General features: G+C 34.8%; 2 protein-coding genes across 7 annotated transcripts in view; both read right to left on the reverse strand.

Moving 5' to 3' along the window:
• Positions 1–155: 155 nt before the first annotated feature.
• tmem144a (transmembrane protein 144a) lies at positions 156–5087 on the reverse strand. The gene is made up of 12 exons (XM_019115146.2): positions 4835–5087; positions 4577–4738; positions 3708–3830; positions 3181–3280; positions 3003–3083; positions 2728–2806; positions 2239–2315; positions 1859–1977; positions 1647–1766; positions 856–953; positions 715–768; positions 156–624 (listed from the first exon to the last, which is right to left on the reverse strand). Exons 1-12 carry the CDS (start codon positions 4911–4913, stop codon positions 541–543), a joined length of 1176 nt encoding a protein of 391 aa, XP_018970691.1. The 5' UTR covers positions 4914–5087; the 3' UTR covers positions 156–540.
• A 4166-nt stretch (positions 5088–9253) lies between these two features.
• Positions 9254–14738, reverse strand: part of LOC109089992 (glutamate receptor 2-like) — a 39070-nt gene continuing 33585 nt past the window's right edge. For 2 of the 6 annotated variants that reach the window (XM_042716146.1, XM_042716145.1), the window contains exons 15-16: positions 14192–14326; positions 9254–11677 (exon numbers count right to left, since the gene is read on the reverse strand). In XM_042716146.1, the coding sequence (XP_042572080.1) occupies positions 11513–11677; positions 14192–14326 (300 nt within the window). In that variant the 3' untranslated portion in view covers positions 9254–11512. Of the gene's footprint in view, positions 11678–14076; positions 14327–14738 lie in introns of those variants that run through there. The other 4 variants (XM_042716148.1, XM_042716147.1, XM_042716149.1 and 1 more) reach the window with 3 other exon arrangements.

Consider the following 14738-nt stretch of genomic DNA (forward strand, 5'->3'; position numbering starts at 1 on the left):
ATATCATCATGCAAAATATATATTTTAAAAGCAAATTAGTTTTAAATGGTTTTAAAATATGCTTCATTGTCTTTATGCATTACATACCATTCCTGCATTTATAATGTGCAAATTAATATATAAAATGTGAAATGTATATCAAGTAGTGTCAATAACCATTACATGTGCAAATATACAGTGAAATGAGGTCCATTATACAGTGTAAACATTTAAAAAAAAGTTTGTTATTGCGAATACAACAATAATATAGTGAACTGTGTTCCTAGTAAAAAAACAAAACAAAAAACAAACCCTTAACTATGTGCTGATATTGCTGTAACATTTCAAGTATCTTATATATTTTAGGACCATATCCCTCCCTTATATAAACAATATTGTTTCTCTTCAATATGTTCAGGTTTTTGTAGCTGCATAACCTGATAAGAGAGAGAAATCTCTCTGCAAATTATTTAAAACAGTGATTTAAAAGATAAACCTAAAATGTCAAAACACTCAACCAAAGTCTTTTCTTTGCATTTTTGCTCTTGTCTAAAAAAAGGTTTAAACCTTTGAGAATGCAGTCAATAATGCCCCAGATAAAACAAGACAGAAAGCAACGACGAGGACGATGTAATTCCGCCAACCCTGAGGGAGAGAGAGGAGGAGATGAAGAGTTCAATACAAAAAGATAAAAGCAATAGACAGCGGGAACAGAACTCATACACAAGTATTTACCTTCACTTCTTTGAACACGACAACACCCCAAAGAGCTGCAATCAATCCAGGAACCTGGAATGAACCAAACACACATTGTCTGAAAAAGTCTTACCAGAAAAATACAAAAAGATGGGCACTCTTTTGAGATGTGTAACTCACTGTTGTGATAATAGGGAAGCTCACTACAGCACTGAGGTAGTGGTTGGCCAGGAACCAGCAGCACGTGGCTACACCCCACATGATGCCAGAAAGGAATCCTACAAGGAAAAAAAAACCATTATTCTATACAACATGACATCAAGTATGCAGAGGTATGCGGAAGAAAAATGGTCATTCAAATGTAAATGCAAATTACAGAAATAGTTCAGTCAAAATTCCTTGCAGTGAATGGGTGCCATCAGAATGAGTCTAAATAGTTGATAAAAACATAACAATAATCCACAAGTAATTCACATGACTCAAGTCCATCAATTAACATGATTTAGTAAAATTCTCTGTGTATGTAAGAAACAAATCCATCAAGACATTTTAAATTTTTTATCCATTGCTTCCAGCTAAAATATAAATCCTCTTTTTGTGATATATTCTATTTGTGAAAAATTAATCTAGTCTAAATCAGGAGAGAATCATGCATAGATGGAGCGCCGTTAATGACGGATTTGTTTCTTACATAAGCGCAACAATTCACTTCACAAGGATGGACTGGAGTCATTTGGTTTACTTTTGAATTATTGTGATGTTTTTATCAGCTGTTTTAACTCTCATTCTGACGGCACCCATTCACTACAGAGGATCCATTGGTGAGCAAGTGATGTAATGTTTCTCCAAATCCTTTCAAATGAAGAAACAAACTCATCTGCTTTGCATCTTGGATGACCTGAGGGTACGTAAATTGAGAAAAAATTCATTTTTGGGCGAATTATTCCTTTAAATTGAAGTGATTGTGTTACCTGGCAGTACTGCTTTAGGAAAAACTTGAGGTCTGTTTTTTTTGATGGCACAGTACAGAATGAAATACACTGTACTAGTGAGGAAAATCCCACTGTATTGTGCAAAGACGTAATCCAGATCTACAAAGAAACACAGTATATATAAACAAAATGCATAATAGTTCATATTTAAGAATTCAACTAATGCTTATAACAAGGTAATCTAGATTTACCAAACTGGCTAGCCCCACTGTATTGGCTGTCTGGATCTGATGCATGGTTTTTAATGTACAGAACTGGAACAAATGATGATCCATACAGCAGTCCAGCGACAACAGCAAGAAAAGTTCCACTGCAATACAAAGCTCTTATTATAAACATATTTATAAATACATTGTTCTGTTGCAGATACTCATATATTTTAATTATATTTTATTGTGGTCTGAGGCTGATACTATATACAATTGGTACAGAAACATTTACACATAAAAAAAGTTTATTTCTGATGCTTATGATGTATAACAAATGCAATTATTAATCCATGTACACTTATTATGTACAGGAGGTGTAAGAAAAGTATGTAACGGGTCATGTAAGTGTGATGTGTACATACACTAGCCGTTTGCTGCGTGGTGTTAATGCATCCACCCAGGAATCATCTGTTGCTACCACAGATTCGGAGTTCACAGTCTACGCATGAAATTGATGAATTATTCAAACATGAAATGTTAAAAAAAAGATGTACAGATTGTCATGGTGAAACATGGTGATGAAAAAAAATGAGATGGGAGGAAAAAAATATTTAATGCTTTTCTGTTCCTCTGAGAAACATTGTTAACTTTAAAAATATTATAATAAGATTTTGAGTAAAAAAAAAATGCGAGCAAATGCACTCTGGGTTTTGTTTTAATTTTTTTAAGTTTAGTTTTTATGTGAAAGGTTTTTTGTGTTTGTGATTTTGTGTTTGTAGGGTTGAAATAATAATAATTTAATTATTATTAATTTTTTGCTCTTTTTTTATTTTTTTTCCATCACCATGTCCCTTAAGGGCTCCATAAAAAAATAGACTTTATTAGCACAATTTTTAAATATGTCAACATACATGGTCTACTAGTAATGGTGTTTCTTCAGATGTCGCAGATCTTTGAACATCAGTCTTCACAAAGAAAAAAACAATAGCACTGTAAACAAAAAAAAAAAAAAAAATTAAAGAAATGAAAAGGGTGAAGAAAAAAGATAACAGTCATTATTTAAAATAATGCCACTTAAAGGTAACATCACATTATGAAATTTCTGACTTAAAAAAAAAAAAAAAAAAAAAAAAAAAAAAAAAAAAAAAAAAAAAAAAAAAAATAATAAAATTGAATGTAATTTTAACTAAGTAAACAAAGACCTGCTCCACAGGAGTTCAGTACTGGTTTGGAAACAGTCTCGGCACCAATACCAAACCAGCCAAACCTAAAATCAACAGCAAAAATCAGTGCGTCTCTGTGTGTGTGTGTGTGTGTGTGTGTTTGTCACTAACAAATAGATTCTGAAATCAGCTTTTGCTTACCTTGAGCTGGCCCAACCCAAAAGCAGATTAAACGAAGCCCATATAAGAAGACCAAGACCAAGTCCGATAGTCTTTACAATAGGAACTACAGTTATATTACCTAGAAAGAACACACAAACATAAGACAGATTTTCACACTGTATATCATAATTAATTTGATTTTCTTTTCTTTTATGAAGTTTGGTGAAAATTACTCGGAATTGGTGCTCTGCATTTAACCCATCCAAGTGCACACAACACAGCAGTGAGAAGTGAACACACACCGTGAACACACACCCGGAGCAGTGGGCAGCTATAGATCCAGCGCCCGGGGGAGCAACTGGGGGTTCAGTGCCTTGCTCAAGGGCACTTCAGCCATGGGTATTGAGGGTGGAAGAGAGAGCGCTGTTCATTCACTCCCTCCCACCTACAACTCCTGCCAGCACCGAGACTCAAACCTGCGACCTTCTGGTTACAAAGTCCAAATCTCTAACCATTAGGCCATAGCTGCCCACTGTATATCTGCATATTAAATAATTAGATGTTACCAGTAGCCCAGATGGCTCCTCCCAGCATAACAAGAGGCCAAAACTTTGGACTATGTAGAATGATGTTCACCACTAGAGAGACTGTCCATATAGCAGCACATAGAATCCACTGGAAAAACATTCCTGCACATGAACAGATTAGGGTAAACTGAAAATTAATGAAATATTACTGAACAAACTTCCTCACTTAAGTGTGCTTTTTTTTATGTCCTCTACAAAGGGTTATCAATACCCAAGTATAATTTTTAGTAATATTCAGGTCAAAAAAGGGAATGTATTCTAACATTTAAGTAATATTCTGTGCTTGTTGGGGACTCGTCTGTAGGTAACATTAATAGTTAAAAAATAGAACATATATTTCTATGAAATTGGAAGCATTTCTTATGTTTTATTCTAACTGCTATTTTGTTTTTTGCTTAGGATCCACAGAGTATTTTGTTATAAGTTAATTTGTTACTTGGCAATATAGCTAATACAATTACTACAAGTGGATGAAAAAAAGACAAATCAGTCATCATTTACTCAAACCTGTATGCCTTTCTGTGGAACACAAAAAGAGAATGACAGCCTCAGTTACCATTCCATACAGTAAAAGCAAATAGACTTCTCTCCTTTTGTGTTCCACAGACGAAATAAAGTCATACAAATTTGACACTGAGGTTGCGTAAATCAAAACAGACTATTGTAATTACTTACTTTTAACTAATACTATTACTTTTTAACTATTACCTAACTATTACTTTAAAGACACTTTTGTTGACATTTGGTACCATAAACCTTTACTCTGGCATAAAGAAAAGCCAGTTGAGAATCACTGTGAGGCAAAAGCACAATAACGTTTCAAAAAATGTAAGAAAAAATTGACTAACCATCACCAGTCTCTATCTTTTTCACTGGTACGAAGTTGCTCCCGAAGAAGACTACTGCTACGGCGCAGGATATGAATCCATAAGTCAGATCAGACGAGTTGGTACTGTTGGATACTTGCTGAAGCTCCACGGATGCGCTTGGATCGTCTGATAGCCACTCCACTGAATCATAGTTACATTACATTGTGTTTTACTCATCAAAGTCAGCAAAGTTTTAATTAGGCTATGTAATGCAGTTAGTTAATTTTTTTTCGTTACCAGTATCCAGGTGTTGCGCGGCGCCGGTGGAGAGCGCGCAGAGGAGCGCAATGAAGAGCGCGACCACGAGAGAATTCATCTTATAGATGCACACGCAACAGCATTCAAGTAATCAATAGATATTCAGAAAAGCTACTTTCAAGCGGAGATCGCTGGAATAAAATATTCCGAGCGATAGCAGCTCAATGAAAAAGTGTGACTTTACTTCCTTGTCAGCTGACAGGCATGATCACATGATTGTTAAAAGACACGTCTTGGGCACGCGTTTACTTCCTTGTCCTTGCGTTAACATCTCAAATTTCCCTCTTGGAGTCTTGGGCACGCGCGTGATGTTTTTCCCATTTGGCAGCTACGAACTTTTAAAATCGAAATATTCTCTCTTTATCTTGTAACACACACTTATAAATGGCCTTACACATTTAGGCTTTATAAAAAAATATGTATTCTTTTACAGTTGCAAAAAATGTAAATCACAAACAAGTTACGAAATAAGCGTGGGGATATTTTAGCCAAAATTATAGTGATAAGAGATTAATAAGACAAGCAACTGAAAGCAATACTTAAGATTTTGATGACTTGTGAGTGAGATACATGCAAATGTGGGTAAGTAAAATCAACATAAGGATTTTAGACATTACTGATACATTTGCATAAAAACAATAAAAAGGCAACCATGCCTTCCATGGTAAACTCTCTTTTACCACAGTAGTCTAAAACTAGCACATTCAGTTCTTCCAGGATTTATGCTTTGACCTGTTTGGTGTTCAACAGGAGAAAGGCCTGTTACAAGTGTAGCCATTAAGCTGCTAACAACTTTACCAACAAAAATTGAATCAAAGAGTGCAAACTGTGCAGTTGATGCTTTTTCTCTAGACATTAATCTCAGTTGTCTTAGATATTCTTCTTTTTATTACCAGATCAAGACAATTTCAAAAACTTAATTGAAAAGTTTAAAACATTTTACAGGTTTATGAATGTGCTCAGTGCCATAACTGCAGCAATAGATATTCTACTGCGCATTAAGAGATAAGACTCGCCTCAGAGACCTCCAAGTATTAAATCTGCATCATTTGTACTGTATGTGTTTGTTTTCTGAGGTACTAAATGTATAATGTCCAATACTTGTATTAATGTAGTATGTTTGCAATCTGATTTTAGTTTTTAATTGCTGTTATAAATGACAACATTTATTTGAAATAATTAACTGTCTTTAATTTAATTTTTTTTTTGTCTTTTATTGTTGAAATGTGTATATTTTTTAAAAGAATATAAAAATTATACATAAAGTCAGTTACACCATGCTTTATTGTAAAGCAGTATAGCCTTTAAAACAGTCTTTATGGTGTGTGGATCTTGTTAGTCTCTTATTTCCCAAGGATATTGAGTCACAGTGAGGAGCGCTATAATCCAAATGTTGCAAGGAAATAATATCTCATATTTTTGCTTCTGATGACTTAACAGTCATGTATTTGTAACAGAGCTGGAATATTTTTGCATATATATATTAACAACATTTATTATTATTATTATTATTATTATTATTATTATTATTATTATTGGAAAAATTACCCAAAGTTTAGTTCTAACTTGTATTATCTCAATTTGCCATCTGGGGGCAGTAGTTCTAAGACTGAACTTTAATGTGTCAGCAAACAGACACTCACAGAGTTGGGATTATGTGTTTTAGGGGGACTTTCTATAGACATAATTTTTATACTGTTTTATACTGTACTTTTTACTGTATATTAGACAAAACTCATAAAAAACACTGTGTGTTTTTACAATAAAAAATCATTTAGTATGATTTATAAGCTGTTTTCCCCATGGGTACTGAAATTTTTGCTCACACAATTTTTTATTTTATTTTTTATTTTTTTCTCACAACATCAAAAATTACAAGTTTTACTATCCTTGTTCTAGTAAAATGCACCACTTTTTGTACTACATTAACAATTATAAGCCAGGAGCGCATACGAAGTTGTCGTTTTCTGAAGATAGATAGGAAATCAGATGTTGTGATTAGTCAGTATTGATTTTGTGCCTCTTTGTGTTTGTGCCATGACACACAGCTGACTCACTGACCGCAGATTTCTGAGGGGAACATAAATTTGCTTAGGCTGCATATCCAGTGACTGTTCTGTACACAAGCATCAGTGCCTTGAACTCGCATGGATCAACTGGAAGTCAGTGAAGTGAGAGTGTGAGACAGTTATGTTTATTTTCACTACTTTTGGTCAATCCTAATGAATCTAGTTTGATTTCAGATTCAGATCATTCTCTTTATATGTACCCTAAACTTTTAATTGCAATTTACATATTTGTTTGCATGTGCACAACATGTATTTTGAACAAAACTGACCAGTTTGTATGATGTTAATAAACATGCATGTGTGAAAGATGTAAAACGTATGGTAATGTACACATCACACAACTGCGCTTTTGCACATAAGTATTTTTGAATCTATTTGAGAAAATAGTTGGATTATGTTCAGATTGTTTCAGATCTATACACCACCCCTTCCAACCTGATAGAAATTTCATTTGGACTAAGTCTACTTGAAGGCTATTCAGTCAGATTGAGCCATTATTCAGATTATTTGTTTGGATGTAAACTTTGCAAGTGAAAGGTGCAACATATGCTTTCTTGGGTTTGTTGGAGACCACAGAAACAGAAAAAAATAAATAATCCATGTTTTGTTAGACTAAAAATAGTTTCTGGGGCCTGTCCTGCATTGTATGCTGAGGGGAGCAGGGACCCTTGTGTGTTAAGAAATGTGCCTTATGTGCAGAATGGCCCAGGGGTGTTCATCTCATACTCTATGTACAAATAACTCAGCTTCCTTTAGAACTCTCAGAATTGAAGACTTTGAAGGCCCTTGATAGTCTGATGCCCCAAGGCACTGGCCCGATCCATAATCCTGGATGGTGTTACTGTTGATGAGCCTGGCTAAACTGTGATGTTGTGATGAATTGCCAAGCTGGCTGGGAAAACGAGGAGCTCTGTCTTGGCTAGGCTGAGCTGGAGGTGGTGTTCTTTCATTCAGGCCAAGATCTGTGCATTCCATGTGGGATTGTAAAGCTGGATTGAGCAGAGCTGTGTCTCAGTGCTGCATACATAGAAAAAGCAGTGTACCTGGATGTTTGGTCCCAGCTATATGTTTTGTATACTGAGAAGAGGTCTGAGTCCAGCACAAAACCCAGAGGTACCCCATTAACACTCTGGTGTTGTTTATTTATTTCAATCAAATTAATGAACTATATTTTAGTTTGGTAATGATTTTTATGTAATATTGTGTATGGTTATAGGGTACTTATGTTTCTGGAATATTTATGATCCATTTATTACATGGAATCCACTTTTTGTGCATAGATCTGAAAATAACATTTCTAACTGTGGTAAATCTTGAATGCTTTGGAGTGCACACTTAAGTTCAGTCTCTTTTTAAAGAAGACACTTGGAAAAATGCACAAAAATGCCGTTTCAAAATGTTATGTGAAATATACATTTTTTCAAAACATGTTTTACTCTAAAACTGCCAAATAAATAAATAAATAAATAATAAAATAAATAAATAAAACAATAATAATAAATGAATAAAAATAATAAAAAAAAGAAATCTAAAGAAGTTGTTTTTCAAATTTTTGGTTGATATCTCAAAAAATTAGCTTTCAGTAAGATTTTGTTTGGGCGCAGTACCAAATGTTTCTACTAGATGAAATTCAATACCCATTTATTTCCAGTGCAGTAATTTCTGACTGTGAACAATAGAAGGGTGACTATAACCATGATTACAAACTGACCTTAATGTGCTTTGTTAATTAATTTGACACTGAGTGTTAATTGGCTGCAAGAGACACAACTATGTTTGGCTACAATACTGATTTCTTATTGGCTGATAAAGCTAATAAGGAACTATACACAGCAAGAGGAAACTGCTGAGCTGCAGATGCTATGTCAGTCTGTTTGCCTGTGAACCTTGCCTAAAAAGAGACTGTGTGTGTTTATGTATGTCCCAGAACAATAACATTGTATCAAATGAACATCAGGCAGTATGCATTGGTCTTTTACTAAGAAATCAATAAGAAAGCACACACACATACATTTAGGCAATTTTCCTAACCCAAAAAGATTACCAGGCAATCAGAAACACTTGGTCAAAGTACCGTAGCTTGTTTATAAGTACATGGAAGCACAACACTTATGTGTCCCCAGTACAGGGCCACATCTGTTCCTATTAGCTTGAACAAATCAACAAACTCTTTTCATTGGCTCAGAGCTCTGTCAGTGCACAACTCACTATTGGTAGAAGGCAGAGAAAACATTGAAAGAAAGACAACTGTTATTTGTATATCAACTTTACACTGAGGTAATGATCTGATGAATTGAGGAGACTAATAATTTCTTAACGACCATGAAAATGTATTTTAAATTTCTTTAAATTTATTTTGTATTTTACATTATTTTTACATTTTTATTCAAAATACATTTTGTGTATAATGGAATTATTTAGCTTTTTATTACATCATCAGTCCAGGTCAATGAGCTGCAGCAGTTGCTGCATTTCTGTGAAGCTGCACCTGTCACAAAAACATGATTTTGTTGCTCACAGTTTGGTTTTGGTAGTTTAATGTGAGGGATATTACACATATATGTTGCCACATGTTCTGTTAGAAAAAAATAGGCATCCTAGATAAGCTGTGTCAACATTTTCATCTTCTGTGTGTTAATTTTGGACCCAAGATGTGAATTTAGAGTGAACAGCTGACATGCTTCTTCCCATGAAACAGATGAAAACAGAATATCAGAGGATTCTCAGTCTCTGTTTATTCCAAAAGTTTCCAAAAAATAAAGCAATCGGTCCACATTCCATTTAGAAAAACGTCCTCCATTTCATCCCATGGCAGGCTCTCCAACTGAAATGATGCTCGTGACAAGTCCATTTGTGTGTCTATATGTGAGCGACAGCTTGATACAACGGTTGTAGGTTCCCAAACGTGCTCCCAAATGCACAGCATGAGTAATCCTCTTGTGTGCATCTGTGTGAATTGGTGTATCATCCACGATTTTAAGTTATACACATGAATGGTTTCTATTTACATGTACAGTACATATACATATATAAAACTAATGAACAAGATTTCAGTTAGACAGCATGGCATAGAAAAGGGCGATCGGCTTATACTTTATCAATATAACTATCTGTAATAATCATCTCCATCTCTTAGTCTGAAGGTCATAAATGGACTACATAAATTAAAGTCTTAGTTAACTAATATTTGTGATATACTTAATCATCATCGCTTTTATAAAACAAACATAACTAAGGGTCGTCATGCTTTTCACAGTTAAAACTGCATATCGTAGTGCACCTTATTAAAAGTACAATGCATCTGATATGAAAAACAAAACAAAAAAGCCAAAGATTACATAAATAACAAACCCCTGCTTATGGGGTGCTAATTTTCAGTCTTCACATTTCCCCATATAAAGACAATATTAATAAATGCATCTGAAATGCCTTGACATATTTTGGCACATCAATATTTGGCATTTGGGGGTTTTATAATATATCATATTAAGTTTATATATTAATATACAGATCCATCTTAATCAATATAACACTTTCAATATACCATCTAAATTGTGAAATGCAGAAGTTATAGTATTCTTTAATTTGATTTTCGTTTAAGACTTATAGAATTATAAAACTACTGCTTGCATCGCCCATAGGCAAGAAAAACCCCCAGATCTGAACACACTGATCCAAAAAATTAACATCACAACAAATCAAACCAGTGAGGAGGAGAAACAAAACTACTCAAATCATTTCATTTTTTCTTAAGTCAAGCATTTGCATGGTAACATTAACTTCAAATGAACAAAAGTGTAATTATATACATAATTTATTATACATATCTCATATAATAAGAAATGATTCCAGTCAGACTTTTTTTTTAAATACATATCATGTAGATTGAGTAAACAAAATCACATTTGATGCAGATGTTTCGTGTGCTTGAGTTCTTGAGAATCAGAGATTCCAAAAACAAGTTGCTATGGAAACAGGTGTCGAGATTTTCCCATCGGAATTATTTTCAATGTGTAACGTTGTTCCTCAGTGCAGCATTGCAATGTCATCACTAACAATGTGAAAAAGTCTATGAAAACTGAAGTGGGGCAAGTGTGTGATGAATATAGGAGGGAAATGAGGTCATATAATATGTGCATATTCAAGTGTGTGACAAAACGAGAACTTGGAAATGCAGTTATGTAAATTATACACAACAAGAAGCTATAGGACTGTGGCTACACAAGGTTTGTGAAGTTATCTGCATATGTACACACAGCGATGTGTCTGTATACTTTTTTATGTGTCTGTCAGCATGTTTTTTTGTTTGTTTTTTTGCAAATGTTGGTTGTATACATCACCGCTGGTCAAAATATGATTGCACTGAACAGTAAACATAAGTGAAAGTGTGTCTATGCATGTATGGATTTGACATCCTCTGTGTAGATGTTGTGATTCATTGTATAAGGAATAATTAACTATTATGTATGTATATATGTATGTAAGAATATGTACATGTGTGTGCATATGTATGAAAGTGGAGGTACAGCATGCTTGCACCAGTGTGTGTGTGTGTGTGTGTGTGTGTGTGTGTGTGTGTGTAAGGCACTCAGGACAGCTCGCTCACACTCAGAGGCATTGCCATGCCAGGTCTCAGGTACGGCACAGCATGGACGGCTTTAGAGAAGTCTGGAGTCAGCACTCGCCCGTTCTCCCCTGTACTGCCCGTTATAGACAACCTGGCCTTACTGCGCATAGCATCTGTGAACGTCATCTGTTTCCAAACACACACCCACACAAACAAAGTATATGAATACACAGCGATTCACACCTAAATTCACACACAATGAGTCAAAAAAATAAACATTCATAAAGTTATACAGTGCATGTTAAGTAAAATACAGATTTTTTTATATATTTATATATATATATAAATATATATATATATATAAATAACATCTTTATAAACTGTAGATGTTTATGAAGAGCAGATGGGGTGGAGAATGATTGACAGCTAATAGGTCTCGCATTAAGATGGCGGAGCTTTATATCAAAAGCAAGCGGTGCAGCCAATCCACAAACAACCACAAACGTCAATGATGATAAACAAACGGAAAATGATGGCACGCCGGCTAAAATTAATTCATTTCTCTATGAACCATCCATCTTTTATATTTATCCATATATTTTTCTCTCCCTTTGTTTATCCTTTGTCTACCTAATTTCTTTAATCTGTAATCTTGATCACATAAATTGTGTGTGTAGCCACAGTTTACCAAAACTGTGCTGTCAAACAATTGCTTGTGTGATAGCTTTTCAAAGAGGTCATATCATGAAAAAAATCATATTTTCCTTCTTTTCCTTCTTTTAATGTACCATTCAAAATTCTGGAGACCGTAAGATGTTTTTAATTTTTTTTTTAATGATGCATTAAATTGATCACGAGTAACAATAAGAAATGTATAATGTTACAAAAACTTTCTGTTTCAAATAAATGCTGTTTTAAATGTACTATTCTTCAAAGAATCCTGAAAAAAGAACGTACCATGGTCTCCACAAAAATATTAAGCAGCTAAATTGTTTTTACCCCTGATAATAAGAAGTTTCTTGATTTCTGAAGGGTCATGTGACACTGAAGACTGGAGTAATGGCTGCATTAAGTTCAGCTTTATCATCACAGGAAAAAAATCATTTTAAAAAAAATATTCGAATAAAATACAAATCTAATGAATACAAATCCAGATAAATGTAGACTGGGTGAGCATAAGAGATTTTTTTCAAAAGCAATTAAAAACCTTTGGTAGTGTAGTTTAACATAGGATACTATGTGAAGATTCAGAACTGAAAACGTCTCCAGTCCAAAAAGACTACTGAAAGTAAGATGCAAAAATAGTTAGGATTTTGGTAAAATCTTACATGAGTTAGGTTTTTGTTTTTGGACATGTATGTGTTTTTTTTATGTCTTTTCTGTGTTATTTAACGTGATCTGCCTGTTGCAGCAAAAAAATAAAGAGGAGGAAGCAGAATGACTTCCAAAGGGTAAAAGAACAGTTAAAGTAACAACTTCCATAGTTGATTGTTTTTTAAACCTGTCACAGTTTAATACAGACTTTGCACAAGAGGCTGTTATAAAGGATGTGCAAACTATATCCGACCCCGATATTTGTTTTTCACAAACATTTTTCCTTAAAATAACATCTTGAATCATCCACAATTAGAAATATTCTCAGAAGAAAGATTATTTAATTAAATATGGTCCAAATTTTAATGTAAAGTAATGGGTGTTTTTTGGGGGCGGATTTACTATTTACACGGCGGAATTTGGCAAGCACAAAGACAGAACGCATCTCCGAGATGAAACGGAGCTGCTCGTGTGCGAGTAAAATAGATAGCCTAATTCTGATACATGCGATGAATATCCTTTATGACATGTAGGCATTTTCTATATTTAATTAGCCTACAAAAAATTCTTATGTATTGGAATCCTTTAATTTTTTATATTTGGCATGTTTGTGTGCTGCTGTGCATCCCTGTGTTTAATAAGCAGCATTTACGCGCGTTGTGGATCCGCCTATACTAACATGCTCTTTAAATAACAAAAAGAAAAAACATTGCACCAGACTTTAGACCAGGTTTGAGTTGGGTCTATGGCGCAGTCTATTTTCAGCTCCTTAAAATAGCAATGCGACAGCAATGTGCTTGAACACACCTTTTTTTTAGACCAGCACGCCCATGAGTGCACAAATGGGCGCACAAATGCATTTGCTAAATAAACGACGTTGTGCTGGATGGGAAAATGCGAACGGTGCCGGACTGAAACTAGCAAAGACACTTGCGCTGCGCCTTGCGTCGCATTGCGCCGAGGTTTGTTTGGTTGGGTTATTTTGGATGGTGAAGAAATAATATTTTCTCAGAGAGTCAGAAAGAGAGTGAAATTATGGAAAACTAAATGACAGCCTAAAATGAAATCTTATTAGTGGACCTCAGGGAAAACAGAGAAATTACGAATATGAAAATTAAGATATGACCCCTTTAAATATTTGAAAAATGTGTATCAGCATGATGCCTGGAAGATCGTGCGGTGGCGATGAAGCATTTGGCATACGATAAAAAAAATGACAAAAACAAAAAACTGTGAACAAACGACAAAAATAAAGCCTCTGCCGTTCCTACCCCACTAGATCTTAACACTCTCCAGCCCATAAACGTTGTACCCTTCCTTATAAGTAGCAAAATTCTGAGAATTCTGCGAGGAAGAGGAGGGATTTAGAGCCTGAGTCTTGGCAACCTTCATGCGTTTGGCCTCCGCGCGAGACTTGTAGCAGAACTCCACCAGAGCGACCATCATGGCCAACCCGAGGCCGCCCACCAGGATGTAGAAGACCCCCGCAACATTACTCAGGCTGAGGGCACTAGTCTTCTCCTGCAAGGGGTTAAAGGTCAAAGGTCAAAGAAAAGGTAGAGAAAACATGACATTATGCCAATACTACTGATTATCACTATATACTGTATATATGACAGATTACGACTATAAAAACAGTAGAGTATTAAGTGTGCACATGTGAGTGTCTAACAGTACGTCATACAGAATACATAGACTGCTACAAAGTACAATAGGACAATGCGGTGCAGTGTGTGCACATAAAGAAGGAAAAAAGACGCCACCTACAGAATTGCAATTAAAGACAGCTGAAGTAAAAGGCAAATATACAAACAACATTTACAGCATTGGTGAGGGAGAAGGAGAGACCGCATGGGAAAGAGAAAGAGAGATAGGAGGGAGAAAGAGAGAGTGTAAGAAAGATAAAAAATAAAAAGGAACAGGACAAGTTGTC

Source organism: Cyprinus carpio, chromosome B1 (assembly GCF_018340385.1).
Source record: "Cyprinus carpio isolate SPL01 chromosome B1, ASM1834038v1, whole genome shotgun sequence".
Classification (NCBI taxonomy): Eukaryota; Metazoa; Chordata; class Actinopteri; order Cypriniformes; family Cyprinidae; genus Cyprinus; species Cyprinus carpio.

Coding starts and splice junctions, on each gene's coding strand:
- tmem144a (XM_019115146.2), bottom strand. CDS start 4,913: ATGAATTCTCTCGTGGTCGCGCTCTTCATTGCGCTCCTCTGCGCGCTC. Junction 3,281..3,707: donor AGGAGCCATCTGGGCTACTG/GTAACATCTAAT, acceptor TGTTCTTTCTAG/GTAATATAACTGTAGTTCCT. Junction 625..714: donor TCGTGTTCAAAGAAGTGAAG/GTAAATACTTGT, acceptor TCTCTCCCTCAG/GGTTGGCGGAATTACATCGT.